Source organism: Ischnura elegans, chromosome 9, assembly GCF_921293095.1.
Source record: "Ischnura elegans chromosome 9, ioIscEleg1.1, whole genome shotgun sequence".
Classification (NCBI taxonomy): domain Eukaryota; kingdom Metazoa; phylum Arthropoda; class Insecta; order Odonata; family Coenagrionidae; genus Ischnura; species Ischnura elegans.
In genome coordinates this window covers 78,921,606-78,948,693 of record NC_060254.1, presented here as the reverse complement: position 1 = coordinate 78,948,693, position 27,088 = coordinate 78,921,606, and the positions used below count along the sequence as shown (strand labels likewise).

General features: G+C 38.3%; 1 protein-coding gene across 1 annotated transcript in view; it reads right to left on the bottom strand.

The window, feature by feature from the left end:
• The window catches only part of LOC124164884, an 889,966-nt gene that overhangs the window by 41,316 nt on the left and 821,562 nt on the right, over positions 1-27,088 (bottom strand). The window contains exon 7 of the mRNA XM_046542109.1: positions 11,361-11,489. Within this exon, the coding sequence (XP_046398065.1) occupies positions 11,361-11,489 (129 nt within the window). The remainder of the gene's footprint in view (positions 1-11,360; positions 11,490-27,088) is intronic.

Here is a 27,088-nt window from a genome sequence, read left to right as displayed (position 1 = left end):
CTTTTTAAAATTCTCTGGACATATTTAGCTCACACATGGCTGGGTTTCTCTTTTCATTTTGAAGATATATTTCAAATTAGACCACTTTATCAAGCACAAAATGCATGCAAAAGATTCGGGTTCGAGGCAAGGGAAGGTATCATTAACTAAAATGTATCAAGTACTTATTCGCAGCTCCAATAATACTTCTTTTTACACGCTCACTAAAATGCAGAGTTTTCAAGTCGTATTTCTTGTTTTTTGTGAAAGGCACAAATAAATATTCAGCAAAATAACCGGATGAAAAATATAATGAGCCACGGGACTTTCTCTCAAAGAGGAAGCTACTTTAGAAAGAAGGACTTAGGTACCTGAGCCCTGCTTCGGAGTTAAAAGCCGGACCTCAGTTGTTGTGTGTCCCCAAACCTGGAAGCGCTGCACTCGGGAGGGCAAATAAAGCGATGTGTAAGAGACAGAAACAGCAAACTCAACTTCCGGTCCCACCCATTTCACGCCCCCAACCCATCACCTACACACTCCATATTTTTCCCGAGTCATGCGTTTCTGTCACTGCCAAGAGTCGAGTCTCTTTACGCTCGTCTTCCATCCTCCCGTGGGAAACTGCAGAGCTTGGCGAAGGAATAAGACGATGGCTGAGGATGGAGAATGAGGAGGAGGGGAGGTCAGCGGAAGGGGGCTGTTGAGAGGCGTTCGTCGGTAGTCGGACGCGTGGCGGCGGAGGATGTAACCGAGGACAATAATAAAATCATCTCTCCGTAGTCTATGATTTCCTTTCAAAAATCCCTGCCAATTGATCGGCGACACCCCTTAGAGCATCGGGGGTCTTACAGATGGATATATCCGTCCGCTTGCGAAGGATGATCTTCAACGGATAAAATGGGCGGAGAAAAAATGCGTCACGAAATTTTAGCCCTGATGTCAGCAGGAACCAAAATCATCAATGATATTTAGGTCCAAAGCCCACCATTTTTTACCTACAGAAACTTTGAGCGTGGCGTCAATTTCTTTCGCAACTGTAAGTACTAATTTTATACCGGCCTTCAACAGAAATATAATAGTAATATTTATTTTATTTTATTTATTTATTTCCATCGCTCCGAAAACAGCTCACAAGGCCTTTTACATCGGAGGGTATAACATGAAACAACAACTATCACAACTATAACTTTATTCCATTTACATTCGAATATATTACATTAGAAAAAACTTAAATAATTATGGAATATATAGGTACCCCTTATTGAATAGTTATAGGGCTACCATCTTACACTTTTTGCACAGGTCTGGTGCTAACATACAAGAGAAGTAAATTTATTTCTCTGCATTCAGTTATTTGTTATCTTACCGATTGCACTCATTATTACAATATGATATTTCAAATATTTACACAAGGATAACTATCTTTCTTATATAAACGCATAATTACATAAATAAAATATACAATATACCTTTTATTGAAAACTTTTTATGTCGCCTTTCTTAGCAGAAACTCTACTTCCTCATACCTCATGGGGGTAAAGAGCTCGTCGGCGGTAGCGCGGGGTGTATGAGGGGCGGAACCTTTTGTCGGCTGAAAATTTTCGGCGCTGTATAGTACGGACGGCGTTTCAGCAATTTGTTTCGCGTCGCAAGAAAGCGGTCCATTCACACGTCTAAGAAAGGGCAGCGCGCTTCCAATCCTTCCTTGCGGCATTCAACCGTCTTCTCACAACCGGCCCCATTCATTATTCTTCCGGGAGCTTCTAATTGTCTCCGGGGGGCGGAGCCGAAAATGGCGCTGAAAATGTTGGTCTTCATCGAGTGAGAGAGTGGATCTTCTTCCTTTTGCCGGGCCCTAGCAAAATATTTGCGGAAAATTTCGCTCATATATCACCCATTCGCGCTCAAGAAACTTGTTTTATCCCCCATCGTAACCAATGTGAACTACAACTCGCGCTTGCCCAATAATAGCCGTTTTTTTCCGATTATCGAAGCTGGTGTAAATCAGCCTTACGTGATATGGGCGTAATGTTACGCCGCTTGAAATCGTTCGATTTATGCTGCGGGATTAATAATGCATCTATTAAAAATCGCAGTTGGTTATTTTTTTTAGCTAAGTGGTACTATGCCACACGCCTTTTAGGCAGCTTGCAGGGTATTATGTAGATGTAGATGAACCTCTAAATAAAAAATGCAATATTCAATATTTAAAATTACACCAAACACCTCCTTCTCGAATTAAACGTTGGTTACTAAGAATTTACGCAAAATAATTGAAAATAGCCAGCACTGGAATGCCGAGCTACAGTACAATGGACTACACGGTAAGTGTTAAGACATTGGAGAGTAAAAGTTTTCTTACTTTTCAATAATTTTACATTTCTTCAATTAAAAATGTGCTTACTTACTCAATTACTCAATTTTTCATCTGAAGTGAACCTTACGCCTATTATTTATAGATTATCCTGGCGGAAATAATTAATTCTGAGTGAGGATATATACAGGTATACAGAGCATAAAAAAGCCATTTTGAGAGTGTTGATAAATATTTTGCCGTATGAACGATACATATTATCTAAAAAAAGGGAGGGTGGGTCAGAGTTGGGGCCTCAATGCACACACGTTTCTTGAGCTGCTTTTTATAGGTACGTTTAGGTAGAAGGATAATTTTTTTTGCCATGAGTATGCATATATATTTAAAAGAACACTTTACCCGCTGTGAATTTACCTGGCCCGTTGGTTGATAGCTACGATCTGTACCGACCTCAATTTGCCAAGACCTCCTTCACATGAATCCAAATCAAGAGGCTCTCAAAGGAATTCCAGACCTAATGCACCCAAAGTAATATGGAAAATACCTGAGTCCCTACAATATCGAAATCTTAGAATTTCACCAAATAACTGTTGAAAGTCATGGAGATAGCCAATCACACATCCATATTTTCTCACATACCAAATTGAGCCTCAGTCAAATCGTGATAAGTTCTAACCAACGCTCTCTAACTATCGTCGCAAAACTATGCTTTTTGGAAACAAGAAATAGGAAATGAATATTCACTTTTAACCTCCCATGCTAATAATTAATTGTGTGTACTTTTCGATAATCCAGTCAAACGTGACGCCAACAGAATTCGGAAGTAGAGATCCAAGAATAACATGCGGGGAAGTTGAGACACCAGGATGACAAATCATAGGCATGGTTCGGCCTTTCCTGATATCTCTTGTCATTTTGTAGGCACTAAGCTATCATAACGTCTTAAATCATGCATTTTATGCATTCATATATTCGTTCATGATGCCTTTTAGTTTCCATTCATTGCTACAATTCATCATTTACTGTGACGGTGTTGATGGGTTTAAGGAGTTCAAGGTAACCAACGTATTACACTTTATCTTTTACACTCTGCTAAAAATAGTGTTTTTATTGGAGTTACACATGAATGGCCATCAGGATCCCTTAGAGCAATCGCCGTGAGCAAATGCTGATATTTTAGCCATAACTGATTACTTCCTAAATCTTTACTGCTATTTTCTGTTGCCACCTAGGTATCAAAATAGCGCGTCAAAACAAAGAAAAATCTTCCTTGACATTTTATACTTCATCTTAAGCAGTGGCTCGACCATTCATCATATTTCACAAATTTTATCATCATAATACGAACCTCGATGGGTCGGCCATTTTGGAAAATTACGTCAGCGCCTTCAGCGCCGCCATTGGCGCTTTATCTCTCGAATACTATGCTATTAATTCTATCTTCCATACAACATATAATTACTATTATCGAAACTATGTGTCGATTATCAGTGTGGCATGTACTATGTGATATTTTTCTTTTACTACTTCTTTATAAAACTATGAAAATCTCAAGTTGGTAATATAAGTTTTAAGCGAATAACTCGGAAGAAAATAAAATAAATACGGTTGTTCGTGAGCCGGCCTCTTAGAGGAAGCGGTGGAAGGAATTAAAAAGAGAACAGGAAGGACTGAGGATGAGGAACGAGGAGAAAAGGCGTCACGCGCCTTGCGATACACGGCCTGTGTGCGTTGAGAGATGTGGCAACAGCGGGTGAGAGAACGCGTGTGTTTGTTCAATTGTTGGAGTGGATGGAGGAAAGATTGGCTCCGGAAAGTGTGTGTAAGATGTTGCGGAGAGAACAGCCTTTGGATAAACCGTCGCCGGAAGGCATTGCGGTTGGGCGAAGAGACGAGGAAATTGACGACGAGGGCGTTGTAAGAGGGAGATAGATGGAGATAAAGGGAGGGGCGGAGGAAAATGGCGGCGGCTGCGGCGAGAAAACAGTTGAACGTGTTGAGGGCGTGATAGCACTAGCCCTGCGCTCAGTGAAAGGGTCTCTCTCTCCCCCTCGCCACAGCTCATCTAATCTCATTTTCTTCCGCTAATATTTATTTAGCGCAGCCCGCGTCTCCACTCGAGGGGGTTTGCTCACAGTCTGTGTGATTTTTCGCCGAGACGTCGCAGGCGACGGAGAAAGAGTGAACTTAATTGAGTTACGGTCATGAGGAATTGCGCGGCCACCAGCGGGCAAATTTAATTGGAAGTGGAGGCACCCGAGAATCAGGAAAGAGAAAAATGCATTCGACGAGGTGGCGGCAATATGTATGTAATAATTTTCACGAAGAAAGAGAGAACCCGTATTTGTAGGACCGTTTCGAGGACTATTGTTGTACTTTCTAAATGTACTTTCATTGAAAATAATTATATTTAAAGAACAAGGGGAAATATAGTATATACGTGTGGTTCCTCGTCCCCTTGCTGATCCTTGACCACGCTCTCGTTGGAGCTATTTTTTCTCCCGGAAGATTGAAGCCATCTGTGGGTGAGTGAATGTGTGTGTTACTGAAGAATGATCGTAGGCTTTCCCGGCGTATAGAATTGTGGAAGGTTACTCGGGATTTCCACCGCATCAGGTTCCCCAACTGCATCTCGGCCGACGTTTCGATGGGCGAGTTGTCCATCGTCTTCAGGGCATGCCGAGTCTTGAAAATCGTCCTCCTTATATGTGGATGACGGCGGTATCAACCGGGGCAGGTGTTATGTGATTAGTCGAGAGCTTCCCGCCTTTTTCCTCGTTCCTCACGAATGCTCCGCAGCACTGGATTCCATGAGGCGCTCAGAGTGTAGCCAGTGTCACGGTTCATGGTGGTGTTGAGACGAATTTCAATGGCCTCCCTTGCAAGTCTTTCCCAAAATTTTTCTATGCGATAAAGGACCTTGGTCTTCTCCCAACAGATGGCATGCATGTGCTTCTGCTTATTGAGTGCATGTGTTTCCGCAAATCAGTGGTTATCCTTAGCAGGCCTATCCTGTCAAGATTCCAGGTTTTTTGTGGAGCGAGAATCCTTAGTGGAGGTCCCTACAGCCGCCACAAAGGATCTAGTTTTGTTCGTTTATTGTTAGTGAATGTTTGTGTGTTTTGGGCTTTCCGGTTGAGCGGCCGGTGTTTGGTCCCTGCGGTGAATCTCTCCCCTTCCCGCACACCAACACAGTGACAATCTTGACTTGCAAGGTGGACGAGACGTGGGAGAATTAAGCATACGGCCATGTGAGCATTTTCCTTTTTACAGTTATAATAATAATTATTATTATGTTGTTACAAGTAGGCCATTTGCCTGGTGGTAACATGTACATTTTGAGTTTTGAGGCCGCAGAAGCTCAACCCCCAGTTTTGCATTTTGCATAAGGGGATGGGGTACCACGGGGGATGGTTGAGTCCCCTTAGAGTATTGACTATATTGTAATGATAAAAAATCGCATTCATTCTGACAGGAGGCTATACTCTGGCTAAATGTGTCCGTATTGTCCAACGTAATATCGCGAAGCATTTCGTTGATGAAAAGGAAAGACTGGCCACGACGAAAAACAATGTCTGCAGCAGTCATTTTTGGTAATAAACACGCCTATGAACTTCCAGAAATCACTTTCGCAACAGGGAGTCAGTAAAAAACAAAACACCTCCATGGCTTGGCGGGAGCACATAGCAACACTATTTTTTTTTGTTCTCTCTCTAAACAAGCGGTAATAACGCTCCCTTAGTTCCATATACCCTCCGCTAGATATCGTACCCATCAGTGCTTCTTGAAATCGCTGATGTTTCAGACGTTCGTAACCCTTCATTTCTTCCAACTTTCTCATTCAGCCATTCACGTGTAATTTAAAAATAAAATTCATGAAAGTAGCCGCAGGAAAATGAGCTCGCGTTTTTGAATGCTGCATTTCAATCCTGTCCCTACTTGTGGTAACTGAGTGCCTCAGTGTTCCTTTGTTACAGTCTAGAGTTCCACCAGTTCAATTAACGCTCGGCTCAAGGTTGTATTTAATTTCAATAAATAAATGTTAAAATTTATGTACGTGGATGTGTTATTAATTTTACTCTTAAAAAACCAAATATGAATGTATATTTGTTAAAATCTTACCTTAAATATTACAAACCATTTATTGATCATCATTTGTCAACAATCCTAGGACTGGTTTGACGCAGCTCTCCATTTCTCTCTCCTATCCGCTAACCTTTTCATAGCTACCTATTTCTTCTCCTTTACATCCTTAATAACCTGTCCTATGTAACTCATTCGGGGCTGTCCCTTGCCCTTTTTCCTCTCCACTTGTCCTTCAACCATTGTCTTCACCAGACCATCGTTCCTCGAAATGTGGCCAACTAAGTTGTCCCGTCTTCTGCGTAATGCTTTTTTATAGTCCCTATTTTTTAGGAGGCATCTCTTTTCTACCACTCTTCTTAACACTTCCTCGTTACCTACACGGCCATTCCATTTTATCTCATCATTCTTCGGTAGCACCATATTCCGAATGCTTCCACTCTTGATTTTTTCTGCTGCTGTCAACGTCCAAGCCTCGCTTCCATAGAGAAACATACTCCATATGTAGCATCTGAATAATTGTTTTCTTATTTCTATGCTTGTATTCTCAGCTGTAAGAAGATTCTTCTTTATGTAGAAAGCCCTCTTTGCCTGCGCTATTCTACTGAGTATTTCTTTCTTGCTTCGTCCATTGTTGGTAATTCCGCATCCCAGATAAAAAAACTCTTTCACCTCTTCAAGCTTATGCTTTCCTATCATTGTCATATCCTCCTCTCTTTTGCTGCAAACTAATATCTTAGCCTTCTTATTGTTGATTTTCAGCTGATATCTGGCCATTGTACTTTCCATGTTTGTCAAAGTATTCTTCAAATCCTTCTCTGTCTCGGCTATGACTGCTATGTCGTCTTCAAATCGCAGCATAGTAATTTTCTCCGTGAATATTGACACCCGAAGCTTTCTTCTTGATTTCATTGATGGATTTCTTTGAGTAAACATTAAACATTAAACCATTTATTATCCTAAAAAATGATAATCCGGAACGACCTTGCTCCCTTTATTCCGGTTCAGCGGGATTCTACTGTATTAAGCTCCTTTTGAAGGATGAAAGTAACAAGAGGAGAGCGTTGACTTTTCAAGGGTAAGAGGGTTCCACAATGGAACGAAATGAGTGACTATATGTTGAAAATAATTTAAATAAATAATCACGAACTAACTAGGTTCATAAATTTACAGGGTGACCCTCAATATACGAAAACATTGCAAAAAGGTCTACACAATATTCCGATGTTAGCCTCCAAATCTCGATGAAGGAAAATAAAGACTCCTTGCATATAAAATTTTTTAATGGAGGTTCTTCCATTAGAACCAAAATGAGTAGATAAAAATTAGAAAAAAATGATGTCTTGATCATTGAATTCATTACCGAGGGTTGCAAAGAAGTACCATAGAGTAGTTAGAAAATAATATCTAGGAATAAAAGGGATTAGATTTGATACATGGCTATAAAAAGAAAACTGGATAAAGAAAACAAGAATAATTAAAGGGGAGTCACAAGGCATTTGTTTTGAAACGTTAAGTCGAGGTGGAGTCTCCTTAAGCCAATTTAAGCGCTGATCCCTGCAAATGACGTCCATAAAAGCACGCATTCCTCTCAGTATGCGAATAAACATTCTCTCCCATTTATCCAATTCCTAAGGAGATGCCTAGCGCACCAAATTGGGTCTTCAAAACCTCTCTTAGATCCTTCCACATCTTCTAACTTTTCACGGAGCTCCAAATTTCCATTCAAATCCCCCGATAACGCTCTCATGGAAACGGTATGTCCCACTCCATTCCCATGCGATAAAATGGACTCGTCGAGAAAAAAATAACAGAGATTGCGTGTGCGCAATGTCGGAGACGGTTGGATGGGATTTCATTTTATTATCATCACTATTATTTTCCTTTAATGCGAGCACGTCAGTGTTTCCTTTAACGGCCCACTGGGGCTCGCCAGATGCTCACCGCTTCGTTTTTACGTTCCAGGACGGAATGTTAGAAACAGAAGAGGATCTGTGCGCGTAGTACCATTCGTTTTCACGGTCCGTGAGGCATAATACGATCGCGGATGGAGTCGGGCAGCTAAAAAAGACGGCGCGAAGTGCGCATCACTCCAATCCCTTTATAGGTAATGCCAAGTTTTTTTTATTGCCGAGTCATTTGCATGAAGAGGTGCGGTAAGCTGGGAAACAGCCCCTTTAGCTGGTTGGTTATCTGAGGATTGAAGTTGGAGATTTTATCGAATCGAATCAAAGCTCAATAAAAAATCTATCAAAGCACAATGAACTTCATGGCATATCAAACGGTTGGTGGAGGAAAATAAGGCGAGTTGCTAAGGAACGGGATGGCGTTATTACCAGAAACATCCTTCAGATGTCATAAACTCTTTATCCACGGCTTACTCCTTAATGTCCTAGCTTATGCTGATTTCTCATTCCTCTTGATTTGAGAAATGTGCCAGCCTCCCAAGATGAGCGAGCCCGTTGCAACTTTTAGAACAGTGGTATATGATTCCGCGAAACCTGGAAATATCTTTCATTTGCACGGTTAAAAGGCTCAGCCGAAGTAATCGCAGGCCTCTAAAATTATTTCTCACGAAGGAAACGTTTAAGTATTACGTATAAAATCGTTCAAGTCTTGATTTTGTAAAAGTCCGCTATATCCATGATAAAAGAATACATATCGATGGCTAAGTTCTAACAACACGTATCTCAAATTCAGCCGGTTTGAGACGGGTATCTTAAACAAAGTGTAATAACATTAAAGAAATAAAATACAAGGAAAAAAACAACTCTTCGTTTGCAAATAAATTCTTATATTTCAGTTTTATGAACTTTTGGTCTTTAATTTCCGTCTAGAAGTACAATAAATTAATAATTTTCTTTCTCTCCTGAAAATTTGCTGTTTTTGAGATACGTGTTGTTAGAACGTAGCCACAGATATGGTAATTTCTACACTTCAATTCAAAATTCAACAACCGAACATGGTGTCATATGGTATATTATGCCATTTTTCTAGGTGATCCAACAAGCACTTTCTAATTATTTATACACAAAGCCAAGGTAGGGGGCATATGGAATTAGTGTGAGGGGAGTAAGAGGGGGAGCAGTTTGGGTGAACAAATGAACGAAGGCCAATAACAGAAAACAAACGTTACAAGTGGGGCGTGAATGAAATTCTGGGTTTTGACATAATGGGAATGCTTAAATTTAACAAAGGCGATTCAGTATAAAATTCCACATGGACACATGAATAATGTGTCAAAACCATGGACGGTTGTTGAGTTTTGAATTGAAGTGTGGAAAGTACCATTTATATTGTGTATGATCTCGGGACGTCGGGAACGTCGGGAGACATGGACGATATCAACCGGTGGAAAACCCGAGAAACTTTTCTGCAACTGATACGCCGGGAAAACCTGAGATCTTACATAACTCACCTCTACGGGGAGGAGACACATCGCAGCGTCCGTAAACTTTCGGACCTACGCAAGGAGAAGGCAAAACTGCTAAGAACGGCATTCGGAAGATCCCCTGAGGATGATCAGCAAGTCGCGGATCGAAACGTCGGGAGACATGGACGATATCAACCGGTGGAAAACCCGAGAAACTTTTCTGCAACCATTTATATTCTTTTATAATGAAAATTCAAAAAACCTCATATGTTTTAATTCATATTGCAGTTAAGGAGTCGAAAAACTAATGTTTTAAATGTGCAATGGGATATTTTCTTCACTGTACATTTATTTTTAATACTTGAGCACTATTATATTTATTTTACCTCTCATTTTTTGATAAAATTAGCCTTGAAAATTGAAAATAAATGAAAGATACAGTGTCCGGCATGATACGGTGGAAATCTTTGATATTCAGATCATTAAAAAAACCTTGATAATGGCACAAGTTGCCGAAACCGAGGTCGGTGTAAATAAAATTGTGTGGAAACAGACAAGTGGTTTTAATAATCGGAAAATAAATGTCCGAAACGTCGGAAAATATGCTTTTATAAATTCACCTAAACCTTCAGAGTTCGTAATTAAACTTAAATGTATGAAAAAAAGGTCAAGAACTAAGAAAAATATAAGATTATTTCCAGACACACGAGGCGTGTTTTTAAAGCATGCACCGTTTTGGCATAAAAAAAACAACAAGTAAATTTTTTTCAAAAATAATTTATTCGTTTGAAAGGCCATACTTTAGTCTACTTTTCTACATAATTCCCATTATTATTGAGGTATTTTTCGTATCTTGGGACCAGCTTTTGCATGCCATCGTCAAAGAAGCTTGCCGCCTGATTAGACAACCACTGCTTCACGGTCGTTTTCACTTCGTCATCATCGGAATGGCGCTGTCCCGCCATTATGGGTGTGTTGCTGGTCGATTTTTTGACTTGCGGCGACACAATCAATGCAACAGCGTACTGTGCGACTTTACAAAAACTGCGCCGCGCTATTCAAAACAAAAGGCGTGGCATGCTGAGTGCAGGTGTCGTTTTGCTCCACGATAATGCCCGTCCACACACAGCAAATCGAACACAAGACCTTATCACTTCTTTTGGCTGGGAACAATTAAACCACCCTCCATACAGTCCCGATCTAGCGCCGAGCGACTACCAATTGTTTATGCACTTGAAGAAGCATCTGGCGGGTCAGCGCCATTCCGATGATGACGAAGTGAAAACGACCGTGAAGCAGTGATTGTCTAATCAGGCGGCAAGCTTCTTTGACGATGGCATACAAAAGCTGGTCCCAAGATACGATAAATGCCTCAATAGTAATGGGAATTATGTAGAAAAGTAGAGTAAAGTATGGCCTTTCAAGTGAATAAATTATTTTTGAAAAAAATGTACATGTTGTTTTTTTTATGTCAAAACGGTGCTTACTTTAAAAACATCCCTCGTAGATCCAGCGCGTTCGTAGCGATGAAAGACAGAGGCGTAATTTTAAGGAAGCAAGAGAATGGAGTGAACACATGCAGGTACTGCAAGAGAGTAGCGGGTTACTCACAGTGCACTTCGACGTGGAAGGTCTGGTTGGCTTGCGGTGGCACTCCGTTGTTAGCTATGCACTGGTAAGATCCCATATGCGTCCGATGGATCCTCGTGACGTTCAGCGTGTGGCCCGACACAGAAATGGCTGCAAAGAGAAGCAAAAAAATAGGAATTTAATAAACTGTGTACAGGTTTCACAAAAAGCGCCCACTCATTGATTCAACCCGAAGTTAGGTTTTACTCAGTAAGGGTAGAGTTCACTCCGAACTAAGCCGAAGACCTTCGAATTTCATACATTCAGGGTAGGGGGCCCTGTTCATTTCCCAGGGACACCTCGTACTTCGAGGATCTTGTTTGGGGATATCCAGAGACTTCACCAGGATTCATTGCATAATTTTATATTGTGCATTATGTTAAAATAGTTGTTGGAGTGTAGGTCAATGTATGTTACGCAAAAAATTATTAGCCAACGTTTCTGTTATTTTAAACTATCATCAGGGCTTAACTTTGTATTTATTGATATTATATTAACATTATTGATACATGCTTTATATATATTTTTATTGATTTATTTATATTGATTATTGATATTATATTATATCAATAAATATGTGCAAAGTGATAGTTTAAAATAAACAGAAATGTTGGCTAAAATTTTTTTACATAACATACATTGACCTACACTCCAAGAACTATTCTAACATGAATTAAACGAGGTCAAGATAAGGAAAAATAATAATTGTGCATTATTTAAATTTAATTTAATTTACGAAAAGAATGAATGCAGGCATTGTTGAAGGGTAAGACATTGGTTGTTTACCTTTAATTATAGTATACATCGAGTTTAATAAAAAAATGCATGGGATGAAGTAGATAAGTGCAATATCAAATGTCCTTGTTATGTAATTTCATTTATTATACATGCATATGTATTATTTATGTGAAAGTTTAAATTAGTTTGTTCAAAACGTGGATTTCTCTTGTAACAGCATTGATACACTTTTGTTCAAATATGTAGCGACACATCCAAAACATTCCAAATGTGACACGAATCGGTAACCCCAAAATGGAGTCTAATTACAACCTATGCTCCTAAATACATACGTATTAATAACAATTGTGTGGAATAAATATTATTATTCACCCAGGATTTGAATTGAACTAGGGACCTCTCAATCATCAACCAAACGCTGTACTCACTTGGATACCACGCTCACGTATAGCTTTCAAAAATTTCCCTTCGTCATCAATATTTTTAATGGTATAATCAATAAAGAAGTTATTTTAGGGCAAAATACTTTGTTGAAATAGTAATCAGCTAATATATATTAAACCACGTGATCATTCCTTCAGATATTATCAGCAATGGGAAATAATATATGATTTTAACGTACTCTTCATAAAAAAATTCAACTATAGCTCATGTAAGCCACCTACATGGCCAATAATTTCGGATCCAGGTCAACGGAAATTACACATACTATACATTCCATGTATATATGTAATTTTGGCACGCACAGTATAGTGAGTTGCATCGGGATAAGCACACTTCCCCTATGAAAAACTTGTATAAACCTGTTTCAAAATGTTATACAATCTTATACATTGCCATGGCAATTGCCATGGCAATTGGGCCAACCCCTATGAAAAAATTGTATGAACCTGTTTCAAAATGTTATACAATCTTATACATTGCCATGGCAATTGTATAAATTGCATAAAATTTTGAAACAGGTCTATACAATTTTTTCATAGGGGTTGGCCCCAACTACGCAGCTCCCCTATGTATCCGAAGCACTCTGTAAAAATTCATGCATGGGCATTGGAATTTGAAAAAGAAGATTTGAGAATTTGGAAAACTATAATCGCGAAAAAAAACGATAAAAAATATTTATTTATCCCAAATTTCTGAGAGTAGATTCAAAATGGAACATATATGTCTCAGCCGCCTCGCATAGGAACGCGTTTTTATACCTTAATAAGAGGTAAGAGAGACGGTGGTCGAGGAGATATTCTTTGGAATGATTTTCACGGAGAGAGAGAATCCGCTGTATACTTAAGTGTTGGGAAAATACCAACGGATATGACGCTAGATTAAATACCTATTTGTGTAAATTAACTGGAGAAAACTCGACGTAATCCCGCAATTGGGTCCTGCTCTTGGAGAATTGTTTTAAATAAGAAACATCTCCTATATATCCGGTGATCCAAAGAACCAAAATCTCCTATATTTGAATTAATTTTATGCATTGTCCGAGACTTACGAGAGATGTACAAATGTGTGCGATGGCAGCGAATCAGAGCGTGCCTCAAGTGCTAGCGAGATTACTTTACAGACAAGAAAGGCCATAACACTCCGGAAAGGAGATATAAGGGTAATGAATTTAAATGATAATTCAACGGCAAGGTAGTCTCTTGCAGACCTCATCACGTTAAACGAGCGAGATTCAGACTTGTCTAAGAGATGAAGTTGAAACAATGTATACAAACGTATATTTAGTAATTCCCTCAAGGCCCCTATATCAGTTGAGAGCACATCGCGTGTCTTAATGTTCAAGATCCCGCTTAGCGAGCTTCCCTGCCTAAGTCCCCAACTCGTTTAGATCCAAGGTTCATTCGCCAATATTGAGATTAACGACGAGCATTCAAACATTTCACTTCTCCTAAATGAAGCTCTTAAGACAGCTTTGGAAAACAACATCACCGTCGGATTTCGTGGGAATGTTTTTCTTTTTACTTGCACTTCGTATATTCTCTCTCATTAAGTTTCTCCAATTTGATTTTATTCTCAACTTCCGCCTCGTTCAGGATTGTATTCGCACTGGAGCTGTTTTTTTTAATGCATTCAATGATTTCAACTTCTCCATTACCTTTCCTTGACATCCCGTATCTATTGACGCATCTCTGTTTATTTTGAACGAAAATGATGCTAATTTATACACTGTAGCCAATCGCATGGAAATATTAATGCTTCCTATTCTCATCGGAAATAACTTTGAATCTACACTCGAGAGGGATTTACTGCTCCCTTTAGCCTTCATTACCATTGGGTAATACTCGAAACTTCCAAAAGTTGGCCTTAAAGATTCATTCCGCAATAATTAAGACATATTTCAGATAAAAAAATCCATCTACCGTATTGGAGACATTTCCGTCGATAGCATGTGAAAATTGAAACTGGGGGTGGTCGAGGTAATTCACGTAAACGCGAGGTAGAAAAGCCAAATGAAGAATTACCTTGGATGCACAACGATATTACAGAAACATTGGGGAGATAATTGAGTAGAAGTATAAGTGAAGGGTTTTTTAACATTCATATCACGACTACTTGGGGTAATTCTGTTAAAATAAATGTTATTGGGCCATTAAAACAGCGCAGCGGTGAGGAGTCGTTTATTTTAGGCGCTATAATAAGTATTTGAAAAGATTTGAAAAGATTGTTTAAAAATAGATCTATTAGATAGCAAAAACCTCACCAATTGGTTAGGAAATGGTTCATAATGCCTTGCATGCTCGACGATGCGAGTTCTGAGACGCGTGAAGAAAAGGTAAAAAAAATTACCCCGCGGCACAGGCGACAAAGTCTTAAGAAGTTTTAGGTTTCCAAACACAAGCTCTCCGAGTCGAACACCCTTTTAGACACACATCATAATCCACACTAGGCATGAATCATCCATTACTTACTTAAATCATAGAAATAATTAAACCGCCAGATAAGGAACTATGCAAATAATTTAACATTTAGTAACACAAATATCTGTGGTCTAAGCGATCGTATCGAATTTACAGACCAGCTAGAACCGCTAGAGACGAGTAGGCATTGCGATAGGGTTAGATTGTTTGAGCTATTGATAACCTTAGACAGTGGCGCAGCGAGGGGGGGTTTTGGGGGATAAAACCCCCCGCCAGAGCTCAGAGAAATTTTTAAGTTTAATCCATTTTACTTAATTTGATTGATATTACAAATAGAATAGTGTAAGGATTAATAAAATATCCGTCAAAAAGCCGTTAAACTCACCATTTCGAACCATCTATCTTAAATTTTTTTTTTAATTAAAGCAAGTTATTAATCTCGCACCTATCGCTTATCCTGGTTGGTATTCCACACCCCCACACACCCCGATATTAGTCGCCCCCCCGGCCTCAATTCCTAGCAGCGCCCCTGACCTTAGAGATCTTTCAGGACTCGCAGAACATCGTCTAAGAGCCGCGGCAATTCCAGGTCCGATGGAAACAATTGAATGAGAGAGATTTTTGGACGAAATGGATTGGTAAGAGAATTTGCGTTTCCCACGACCTATGAGAGATTTTCATGAACCATATACCTCAGCATCATCGAATCAAACTCTCGCTGCACGCGCCCATTTTTCTTCTCGCACAAGTTAACGTTGGCTGGTGCCTGAACACTAGGGTGGACCAAAACAAGTTTTTTTTTCCTGATCAAATTTGCCCTGTGCGAGAAAGTTGCGAAATTATATAAGGATCTCGCACACAATTTTTTTTCAGATCGGATGATATAAACCACCGCCGCCCTAGCTCTAAAATTGAAAATTTTGCGAAAAATCAGGCTGATTTAAAAATCAAACGGTTATGAAGACAAATTTTAAAGAAAATATGGGATAATGGATGATACGAAAGGGTGGATACATGTTTATAGTTTATAAAAATGAAATTTGAAGTTTTTTTGACAAAATCTATGGTTCAAACAATGTCTATGAATTAACAACAAAATTAGAGTATAGACCACCTGCACAACACAACTAATTTTTGTCTACGTTTCTAAAATTCCATTTTTGGGGCGAAATCGCAGATAAAATAATATTTACTTTGATTGAATTTTATTTTTTAGCAAATAAGCCATCATATGGTAGTAAATAATCCCACAAAAAGTAATAATAAGGTAAATCATTTTAAATTAACATCAATCATAATCACGAATAACGTACCTGTGGAGCTATTTTCAACAAGATCTAGGCTAGTCTTGTCAAGTCTAGGCTGAGATAGAGCAGAACCTGAACACCAAGCATTCCAGTAAGTAGCTCTCTACTAGTTTCGTGAAGTTCAGGGGTAATGTTATGCCCACTTATGAGGAGATGAAAATGTTTTTGAACTCTCGGTACATTGAAGAAGAAAGTTAAAATACCATTATTTCTGTGCCAGGAATCGCGGAGACAGTGGCTTATGCCATTTGGCATAGATCCTCTGTCCACGTTGTTGGACACAGGCAAATTGTTAGACGAATCATTCAATATCATGGAAACAATCACAATATTCTTCAATCTGGCAAGAGAGAGGGAGGATTACAAAGTAGCTGCAACATTTCCTTCCATCCACTTCCAACCCCCTCGACAAAGATTGTAACGGGCACTTTTTCCGTGCCGTGAGACCACTCGTGGGGGATGGTAATGGCCAACTATTCGGAAGGGAAACGAGATTAGAAGGAGAAGATAGGCACGACGGAATGGGAAGGGAGGAGAAAAAGTGTTCCTTCGGAGCTGGAGAAGGGATTCTGGGGGGGGGGGGGGAGGGAATTTCCCAGATAGCAAAAGGGTTTTTGGGATTAGAGGAATCGAAGGAATGAAAATGTATCCGTGGAAGAGGGAGAAGGGGTTTAAGTCTGGGGAAATCTCTCAAAATGAGGGCTAAGGATGGGGAGGAAGTCTTGAGAGGAGATAGGGAGGGGCAAGGCTACCTCATTCGACGGTGGGACCGGTCGTCTGATGGGTCACAGGGGATACGATTACGGAGGGAGATTTGCCGGCTGATTGATTAACTAATTTATCAGAGGGCGAAAGAGGGATGGGATTGAAACGGTCGAGATATGAGATGTGCTGTTGGGGTGGTAATGGAGAGTGATTACCATTTCAATCCGAAAACTTCGATAATCGGTCGCCGAAATCTCTTTCGAGGATATTGCCGTTATCGCCGGCGCCTATATACAAAAAATAACATTTTGGTGGTTTTTAATGTCTCTAAAAATCTTGTTAACCCTTTCTAATAGAGCTGTTTTTGAGAGAAATCAAATTTCAAGATTTTCACTCTGAAAACTTGAAAATTTTACGCTCAATGACAATTATCCTGGAAGCTAATCATTTCGTCATTAAAATTTACACTACAAAATAATCTTTAGTTTAGATATCTCATAAATAGAGCTGAAAGTTTAAAATTTTTTGATGTTGCTTAGAAGCAACATCGGGTTATAATGGGTTAATGAGGTGGAATGACTTCTCTCTACAACTTGGGAGTTAATTTAGTTAAGGCAATGAGTTACTAATTCGTTTTGACCGTTAAAAATATAAGTTGATTAACATCTTGGAGTATTAGTCTAAGTTAGACCAATACTTCGTGATGTTAATCAACATTAAATAATTGAGGTCAAGTTCGATAATCGGTCGCCGAATCTCCCTCGAGGATATTGCCATTATCGCCGGCGTCTATACAAAAAATAACATTTTGGTGGTTTTTAATGTCTTTAAAAATCTCGTTAATGAGGTGGCATGACTTCTCTCTACAACTTGGGAGTTAATTTAGTTAAGCCAATGAGGTAATAATTCGTTTTGACTGTTAAAAATATATGTTGATTGACATCTTGCAGTATTGGTCTACGTTAGACCAATACTTCGTGATGTTTATCAACATAAAATAATTGAGGTCAAGAAAAAAATGAAATTCTTTGAAATTGCAATTCTAGTAGCCCATATGCTTCTCGCAGAAGAAAAAAATATTTTTTTTTCCTTTGATTGATGTTAAGCCATACGAAAAATCTAAATGAAAAATTCCATAACATGTCGCAAAACTATTTCTCAAGAATGCCATAATGATGATGATAAACTTTGGTGATGTTAATTTTTCTTATTAATTATAAGAAATAACTTCTCTTGTCAATTGGAGAATTACATGTATATACGTAATGGACAATATTTTTTTTCGGTTGATTTTTGATGAGTAGAAAGTTTTCCACCTTCTGCGCCTTCTGGTAAATGAATAGGAAGGTAATTATTATTTCATTTCAAAAGAATTTAGAGGTTTTGGAATTTTATCTTGAGAATGACTCCTTAAAAAAAACAAAAATATTTTTTCGTAAGATTGCTTTCATAATACCAACCACGCTCTAAACAAATTGAACAAATACTACCGTGAAAAAAATTCATAATAAAACCTATTTCAAAATTAAAATCGTTGGTCCATATAATCTCATTCAAAAATGTAGGTATACGTAAAGAAGATTACAGGTCGCGCTAAATGTTTCTCATTAACTCGAGGAGGTATATTGCAGTACGTAAATTTTCATTGAACTGTAATAGTTCTAACTTTCTTATTTTTAGTGTGTTATTATTTTTGGTATAGTGCACTAATTATTCTTGTGAATAAAAATAACAGGATGCAACCCCCGAATATGTTGCAAGGCCTTGGGAAGCGCATAATGATAACGATGATGTTTAGAAAGAGCTCATACCAACTGCTAATGCTTCAAGGTATTTTTGCAATAAATAACAGGGGGGGCGCACAAATCCTTCTTTTTAGAAGAATTATCTGAAGAAATTGCAGCTTAGCTATTTCCATACATGGTGAAACAATGGGTTTACTACAGAGCAACATAATCAAGGTAACAATTGATGACAAATGAGGACCAGATAGAGTTGAATTCATCCCCTTATGTGAGAATCGCCAAGTTGCAATATCTTCGACGCTGATGCTATTTTTGTAATGTTTCGTTTGGCAATTGAGTGTTCATGTAATAATATGCATACGCTTTCCTTGAAACTCATGAGGTACACGTGGTAGTATGAGATATACCTACCTAATTCTCCTGAACTGGTATTTGAGCCAATAGATTTTATTTGAATGGCAATGATTGCAACACGACAACACCAAGGTAAACAAATAAATGTTTACAAAAAAGTTTTTATCGCGAACTGAAAAGAATGCAAGTAATGAAATTTGATGTGAACAAATTCGTAGTCATGACCTTCTATCATTCTCGTTCCATTGAATGATCGCAGCACCGCCATCGAATTTTGGTGTACATTTTTTAAAAACAAATCTCCATACTTAATTTTAAATCCTAATTAACAATCGAGATACAGGTAATGTCATAACTAAAGTGTAAGAATATTGCATTTTAATCTGGTTCTGAGTTATCCTGAAAATTTCAGCTTGATAGCTAATCGGAAAGTGTGTTAAAATTAAGTTGAAAGATTTGACTCGGACAAGATGACAAACAACAAAGCATTTATGAAATCGCTATAAAAGCATCGCCAGTTCAATAAACCGAGCCGCGAAACATGCTATTCAATCATACTCGGGCCAGAATGCATCCTGGGATCCTTATTACTCACGGAAATTTCACGGGGATAGAGTATGATTACCGGATGAAGCGCATCCCATCTACATCTTAAGATAGATTGAGGTTCCGTTTAGGATATATTTTTAGTCTGCTAAACTTTATTCTATTCTTCAAGTCTTTTAGTCCACGACATAATTAAGTTTCCACTAATTTCTTTAAGGAAAAATATTCTATTTGCCTTGACTTTTGGTTTCTAAGGCGTGTTGAGAGCTAGTTTTATGTATGACCCCATTATACTATGTCTATCTTAAGTCCTGGTTACACGCCACATTAACACGTACAATTTAATGTACGCTTGCGTGAATGATTTTGCTGAATCGGAACGGAACGTGTACGAATGCATGAACGACATTAGATCATGTTCTATTTTCTGTGCATGCATTCGCACAAGTTGGGTGGCAAAAGCACGATGCAATTTCGTGTTCATTCTCGCGTTCATACATTTAACATTAACCCGTACGTGTTAATAATAATTAAATCTTGGAGAGGGCCGTGATAATGAAAAAGCCCGTGAACAACATTTCTTAGCTTGATTATTATCATATTCGTGTGATGAAAAATATTTTAGTCTGCTCTCTGTCTCCAACTTTGTTTTTTTTTCCTTCGCTTGAAATTATTTTTCGTCTCTCACGCCACCTTTCGGTCTTTCTTTTTTCACCCTCTCAATTCATTTTATTCCCCTTTAAAATCCTTCCAACCCATCCCATCGAACTCACCCTCCATTCTCCCCGAATACCCTATTGAAAACGCTTCCGCAGTTAATGGGTCGTGTCGCCGCGGCCAAACGATCCCCACGACTCTCCCACACTGGAGAATGTTCCAGGGTGGAAAAGAGAGAGATAGGAGCATAGAGATGGTAAACCTCCTCTTTCTCTTTTATTTTTGGAATCACGTGTTTGGAAAAAAAGGAAGGGTTTGGATAGAAAGGTTTGTAGTTTTATTTTTTCTTCACTGGCAGGTATCGTGGTGAGTTATCGTCAAGATTCACGGCAGAGTGGAGGATTCGACCCCACTCGTGTGATTCATGGTTTGGGGGAGAGAGTCGGCATCCATTGCCAGAAATAATATAAAAAGTAAAAAAAAATGAAAGTCACTGGACTCAACGTTGGAAGTGAAAGCTTTATTAATGGAGGAAGGGATATTATTGATATCATCTAAACGTACATCTCATTGAAATATTGTCTCATATCACAAAAATTCTAGTCACTCTTCCAAACGTTCCCTTTTTAAGCCTTCACTTATCAGCCTGGAACTGGAGTCCAAGTCATTGAACCTTCTCTTGATACTCCTGCTACTGACACTAATTTATCATCATCCAATTTAGGCACCGATCAAACTATGGAGAGCCAACAAAACCTCATCTCAAAGCTTTTTGATTATTATGCTCAAACAAGCGGCGATTGTTTTGCAAAACCTGAGCAGCCTCCTTGTTCAAAGGACCTTTGGGAGTATGTTTTCCGATCAAGTACTGAAGACCGTAGATGATAGAATCTATTTTGAGAACAGGCTTCCAGTCTCTCCGTAAAATATATAGGCAAACATTCCCTTCAAGATTAACGAAGGGAGTTCAACGACAGATGTGGCCATTCGATTCGAAAAATATTGATTTATTTAAAAAAGTAAACGTGAAAAATGAAATAAATTGAAGCAGAAGTTGGCTTCATTATGAGCTATGATCAGTGGCGCCGACTTCATGGGGCCTGAAGGGGTCCGAGCCCCCTAAAAAATTCTTTATGGGTGTGAAGAAAAACGGTGTTATCCTTGTCGATTTTCCCCGAAGTGTCCAGATATCGAGATTCGAGTTATCAGGGTTCTAATTTTGATCATATGACTTTTCTAAAATTCTAAAAAACTTAAAACTTACCACTTAAAAAATTTCCCGGGGCAAGATCCCCGATTTGGCCCCCCTCAATATTTTTTGTAAGTCGGCATCCCTGGGTATGATGGCCTGATGAAAACAATCTTAGCAGGGCAGGAGGAAGGGCAATGGACGGCCCCGAATGAGTTACTTAGGACAGGTTACAAAGATGTAAAAGAAAATAAATACGTAGCTATGAAAAGGCTAGCTGATAGGAGAGAGGGATGAAGAGCTGCATCAAAGCAATATTAATATTGTTAACTAATGATGATAATGAATTGAAGTATAAGATATTAATTATGTGGATCATCTGAGTTAAAGACTGAAGATTGGCAATTAAAAGTTAAAAAAAAAAAACTGAAATAATGAAGGCGGTTCACTGTTAATATCGCATTTTTAAGCCAATGATTTCCACGAAAAAGTAGGTTTGGTATCTATGGCATTTGGGTAAGGCGACCGACTGTTGGTGTCATTTACGCTATAGGTAGAGTCGGAAGGGTTGAAAAAGTCTCTGAAAAATATCTACCACCGCTGGGATTCGAACCGGATTTGGTAGGTTTCCCTTCAAAAGATATCATTAAAATCTAAATTAGGTGCAAATATGCACAGTATATTTTATGGTAATATTCCCTAAAGGTACATGGAAAACGCATTTTAATGCATAAATAATAAAAGCACAATATCTATGCATCCCAATCATATTATTTTTATTCCATTCAAAAGTTTTCTAAGTTTAATTTAAGAAATCCCATTTTAAATTCATTCTATTCAATTTTTTTTAATGGTAGTCACGTGTATGGTCGACGGAATTAAACGCTTTTATATTGACGGTAAGCTTATGATGATTTTATGTTATTATTGATTATAATAAGGAAAGGAAAAGTATTTCAATACTTTTAATATAATTTATAAAATCGAAATTGGGAAGCAAAATAAATCACAGGTACATACGAGGCGTTGCGATCTCTCTGTACACGGCCTTATGGTTTTTCGATCTCATATTTTTACTTTTTCAAATACGTTGCAGCCGCTTGAATCACGTTTTTAGCTCAATAAAAAAATCATAGGTTGGGAGGATTTCTGTTTTTTTCCTCGCAGTCAGGGATCCTCCCGGTGAGTTATCGTCAAGATTCACGCTGGGAGAGGATTTCACTCTACATTGTGGCCTCTCTCCTGCTCGTCATGCTTCGGATCGGAGAGCGAGTGGAAATCCATTGCCAGGAATAAAAAAAAAGGCAAAAATCCTCTTAATCTCGGCTCCGCTTGGCGGGTGTGATGGCTGCCGGCACTTTTAATGATTTGGACACTGGCCATTCTCGCCTTTCAGTCAAGCAGGGAACTCTAGCATACTATCTTTGCGTTTCGTCTCGATTATGTCACCGCGATAGGGTACGAGGATTTGGTGATATGAAGAACAATGAGCTTTGAAATTGCGCCCTAATCCTCGTCCATAGTGACTTAAATAGAGGTAACTATGAAGTGTAAATCTCAAAAATTGCATAAAAACCGAGGATTCAAGCGTGATTGGGTGGAATTTTTCCATGTTGAAATAAATACTTCCAATTTTCGCAATTACAAACATTTATCACGAAAAAGGTTTCAATGTTACTAGGTGAAGATGATTTAGTAAGATTGGAGCCTATATCGTAATATAATTTTGTAATCGTGGAAAATTGCCAGTATTTATTTCAATACACTCAAAAGGAGCGTCTGTTGCTCCTCAAACACTTGAAACAGTGTTAACTCTACTTGTAATAGCCATTAGTTGTGAAAAACCCACATCGAGGAAGACAGTTTTGTCACTCGAGTGACAAAAATTGCATAAAATACGATATTGCATAAAGACTTGATACGTAGCAATTTAAAATAGATTCTACAATTGGTGGGTGGTTTGCGATGTGGTTCAAGAATGGTATCATTAATATGTCACATTTATCCCCACTTTGACAGTCTTACTTCATCAATGCAACAATACCTTCCTCCCACACACGTTCGAACTCCATACTCCACATGCCAATACCCAGGCCGTCAATAATTGAGCTTTCTCTTTATATCAGGATAAAGGTACCAGGGAAAATTCCAAGAGGTATAGGAAGTATAAGAGGAGGAAAATTATGGTTGAATATTTGGAGTGTTGGTGCGTGGAAATTCCTGTGAGATCAGGGAAAATCAGGGAGATCAGGGAAAATTCAAATTCATTTTCAGATTACGGAAAGAGCGAAAACCTTTGCTTGAATATCACGCGTCCGCTCCCACTAGCAAATCAAAGGTTGAAAAATGGTGCGAACATTTGTAATTTTTTCGCTATTTCAGATCTCCCCTTGATTTTAATTTGAATTACTATTGCTAGGTGTTACCTGTCTTGACCAATATTGTTACAATACGTTCGTTCGCTTACAAAGCATACAAATGCAAAAAAGGATGGATGTACAAAAGTAATTTCATTTTCGTGTGACCAAAACTACAGGATGAAATTAATTAATATTACTTTTCAAAATTACAGCATTCTCGTCAATACTTTGTCTACAATCGTCCTGATACGATTTCGTGGCGCTTATCGGGAAATATTAAGTGTGTTTCTGTTAAAATAGTATAAAAATACTGTGGCGTTGAAAATGAAATCCTTCTTTTCCCCTTATTTTAGAGATAAGCTTTTCCACAAAAAAACTAGAAAGTGTTCTTTTTTTACCGTTTTCAGATTACTGAAAGAGCGAAAACCTTTGCCTAAATATCACGAGTCCGCTCCCGCTAGCATAACGATTCCCTCTCTGAATTCTTTCGCGATTAATGCCCCTGCTCTTAATTTCCTCCTCTTAACATTTAATTTCCATATCTACGGGAAATGGCGAAAAAAGCTTTGGGCTACGAGGCGTGAAAAACCTTTCATCGTCACAAAGTATGAAAAAAAAGACAGCCCTTTACGAGTCTCCACCATTTTTTTAAGAATTTTTTTGGGTACCCAAGATTGAAAATACACCTATCACCATTCGAAATCTATTCTCCTATACGTTCCAGATGGTAAAGTTGGATTGGTATTTTCATTCTGCTCTCCCTATTTTTTATGCAGGTGATATGGAGGGGGAGGAGAGCAGTTAAATTGGATAGTTTGTGAAATTAATGGAGGGGAGTTGTGTTTGGAATTCAATTTTCCGGACTAAAAGGTCTTTCACGTGCATGTCAATCCGAGTTCGCTTCATCAATATACTTAATCATTGTATTTTACTTTCTCCCGGCGAATAACTGGCGTAAACAGTTCTCGAGTTTTCGTCAATCCATCTTGGAGAAAAATGTTCAGGTGGTACGCTTAAACGTTCGGCCATCACGACCAAATACTTAAAGCGGTATGGAGCTGACTCGACTTTTCAGTGAAATCAACAAAATAGTATGACAGATTCCCTAATTCCGTAATACTGTAGTAAGTTGAGAATAAACAAAGCAGACCTCATTAGAAGTATTGACTAGAATAAATTTTACAATTTATTTCGAGTTAAATGGAGATGTAAGATCTAACCCGGACGGAAGCCTGTTTAGTTTCGGTATCGGACCAGCTTCTCAATGTCTAATAATCTGATCCATTCCTCGGTTATAATTATAGTTTGCACGAAAATAATTCTGCACACCTATATTTTTTTATTTATACTTTTTGTAATAAGTGTGATAAAAATTGCTTAGTTTTGAGATTTTTTTAATCATTCATTCATACTGTATTTACGCAACTAGAGCGCTGTTGTGACTTCTTAAATACTTCTTTTTTGGAGAAAAAGCGGATCGTATCTTTTCTTTGACTTACTGCTTGTCAAAAGCTTAAGCATTAATCTGGAAATTTTCAGAATGTATTTTATAAGTATTGTTCGACATTTTCATGCATCTCAAATATTATAAACTTACATCTTAAGAATTTGCTAAGTGATTTATTTATGTGAGAGGTAAAGGTCAACAATTTGTTTCAATATTCCCTCCAAATTTCAAGACGACAACTTATTTACGGCAGCTTAATTTGGTAATGCGTCAGAAAAGAAATTGATTGGTGGAAAACTCGAAGCAGGCAGTAATACATTGCGCCTATCTTAACTATTATATTCATTTAGTAAGTAGAGGGATACTAATGGAGTATCTGAATGAAGAATTTTTAAAATAAATATTGTCCTACTCGCGGAAAGTACTTGAACTCGAGTTTACGTAAAATGACTAAAAGGAAAGCGGAAAAAAACTAATTTCGCCATGAGTTTCTTCATTCAATTTTACCAAATGAAACTTTATAAAATTAATTTTCTCTTTTTCATCACGATTTAAATTACATAATGCTTTAAAAGAGGACATATCCATTCACACATTAGTGTAGGCGTATAGATACGGATTACAACGCCAACACGAAACTCTTCAATACCCCAGTTCTATGATTCCCGCATTCTACAAAATTGGGAGCAGCTTTTTTTCTGTATATATTCAAGATGGAAACGGTATTGATGAGAAGAAAATGCAGCAGACGAGAAACTTACTTTTCTTGAATTCATTACCGACTTACTGTTGTTGGTACCGTAGTTGGCGCTTCGTTCGTATACTTTATAATAAAAACAGAAACATTTTTTTTCGTTGAAACCATCATATTATGTGTTTAAAACATAAATATATATATTTTTTAACTACGCAGAATTGAAGGAGGAGAATTTTTTGTTACAGGCTTTTCTGTATCATTTTGTACCATTTGTATTGATCTGTGTCTCACCACGAACAAGCATAATTTCTTCAAGACTAGTGAATACATTATCTGAATATGCCACAAAACTCCATAGTCTATAGTCATGTAATTACCACTCTAAAGACACTGATGTCCAAGTATTGGACGCTGACTTTTCATCCTTGACGTCTCCTTACAGTTGTCATGGAGACAACTTTATGTGGGGGTGTGGTTGCTATGTAAGCCCGCTAGGAGTTTTGAACCGAATCTCAAGGCGCCAGGAGTTCTGAAAGAGATTTGGAGCTGGAGCGGCAAGAGTTTTGAGATGGAAGCGGAAGAGATTACTCAACGATCTCTGAGAAGCCATAGGAATGGTCATTGACCCTCAGTTCATTTAATGTATTGCTGTACTTAAGAAGATTAGTCACGATATCTTTGGAGTTAAACTCGTGGCGATCTTTTTGTGCCTCTTCGGGAAATCTGTAAACTTTTCACGTTCCAATGGTTCCTTTTCAATAATCTCAGCACTTACAAGGTTTCTTTTGGAACTTTATTTTGAAATCACGCTCAAAACTTTAACTTTGAAGCAAGATATTAATTCTTCATTCCCTAAAAATGAAAAACATTTTCCGTAATAAATGTTTCGTCTCCCGAAATTTGAAGGTATCTATCTCTTCCTTGACACATATTGGAGGGCTATAGGTTTAGCTATCCAATTACTGTGAAAGCGGATACTGGATGAAGCAAGATTTGGTCGCACCGGATTAAGAAATGTAGCGTATACGGCGGCAGTGGTACTGGCGGTAAATTTCAAGGCACTTCTTAGAAATATTCCTGTGTATATTTATGTAACATCCTGAA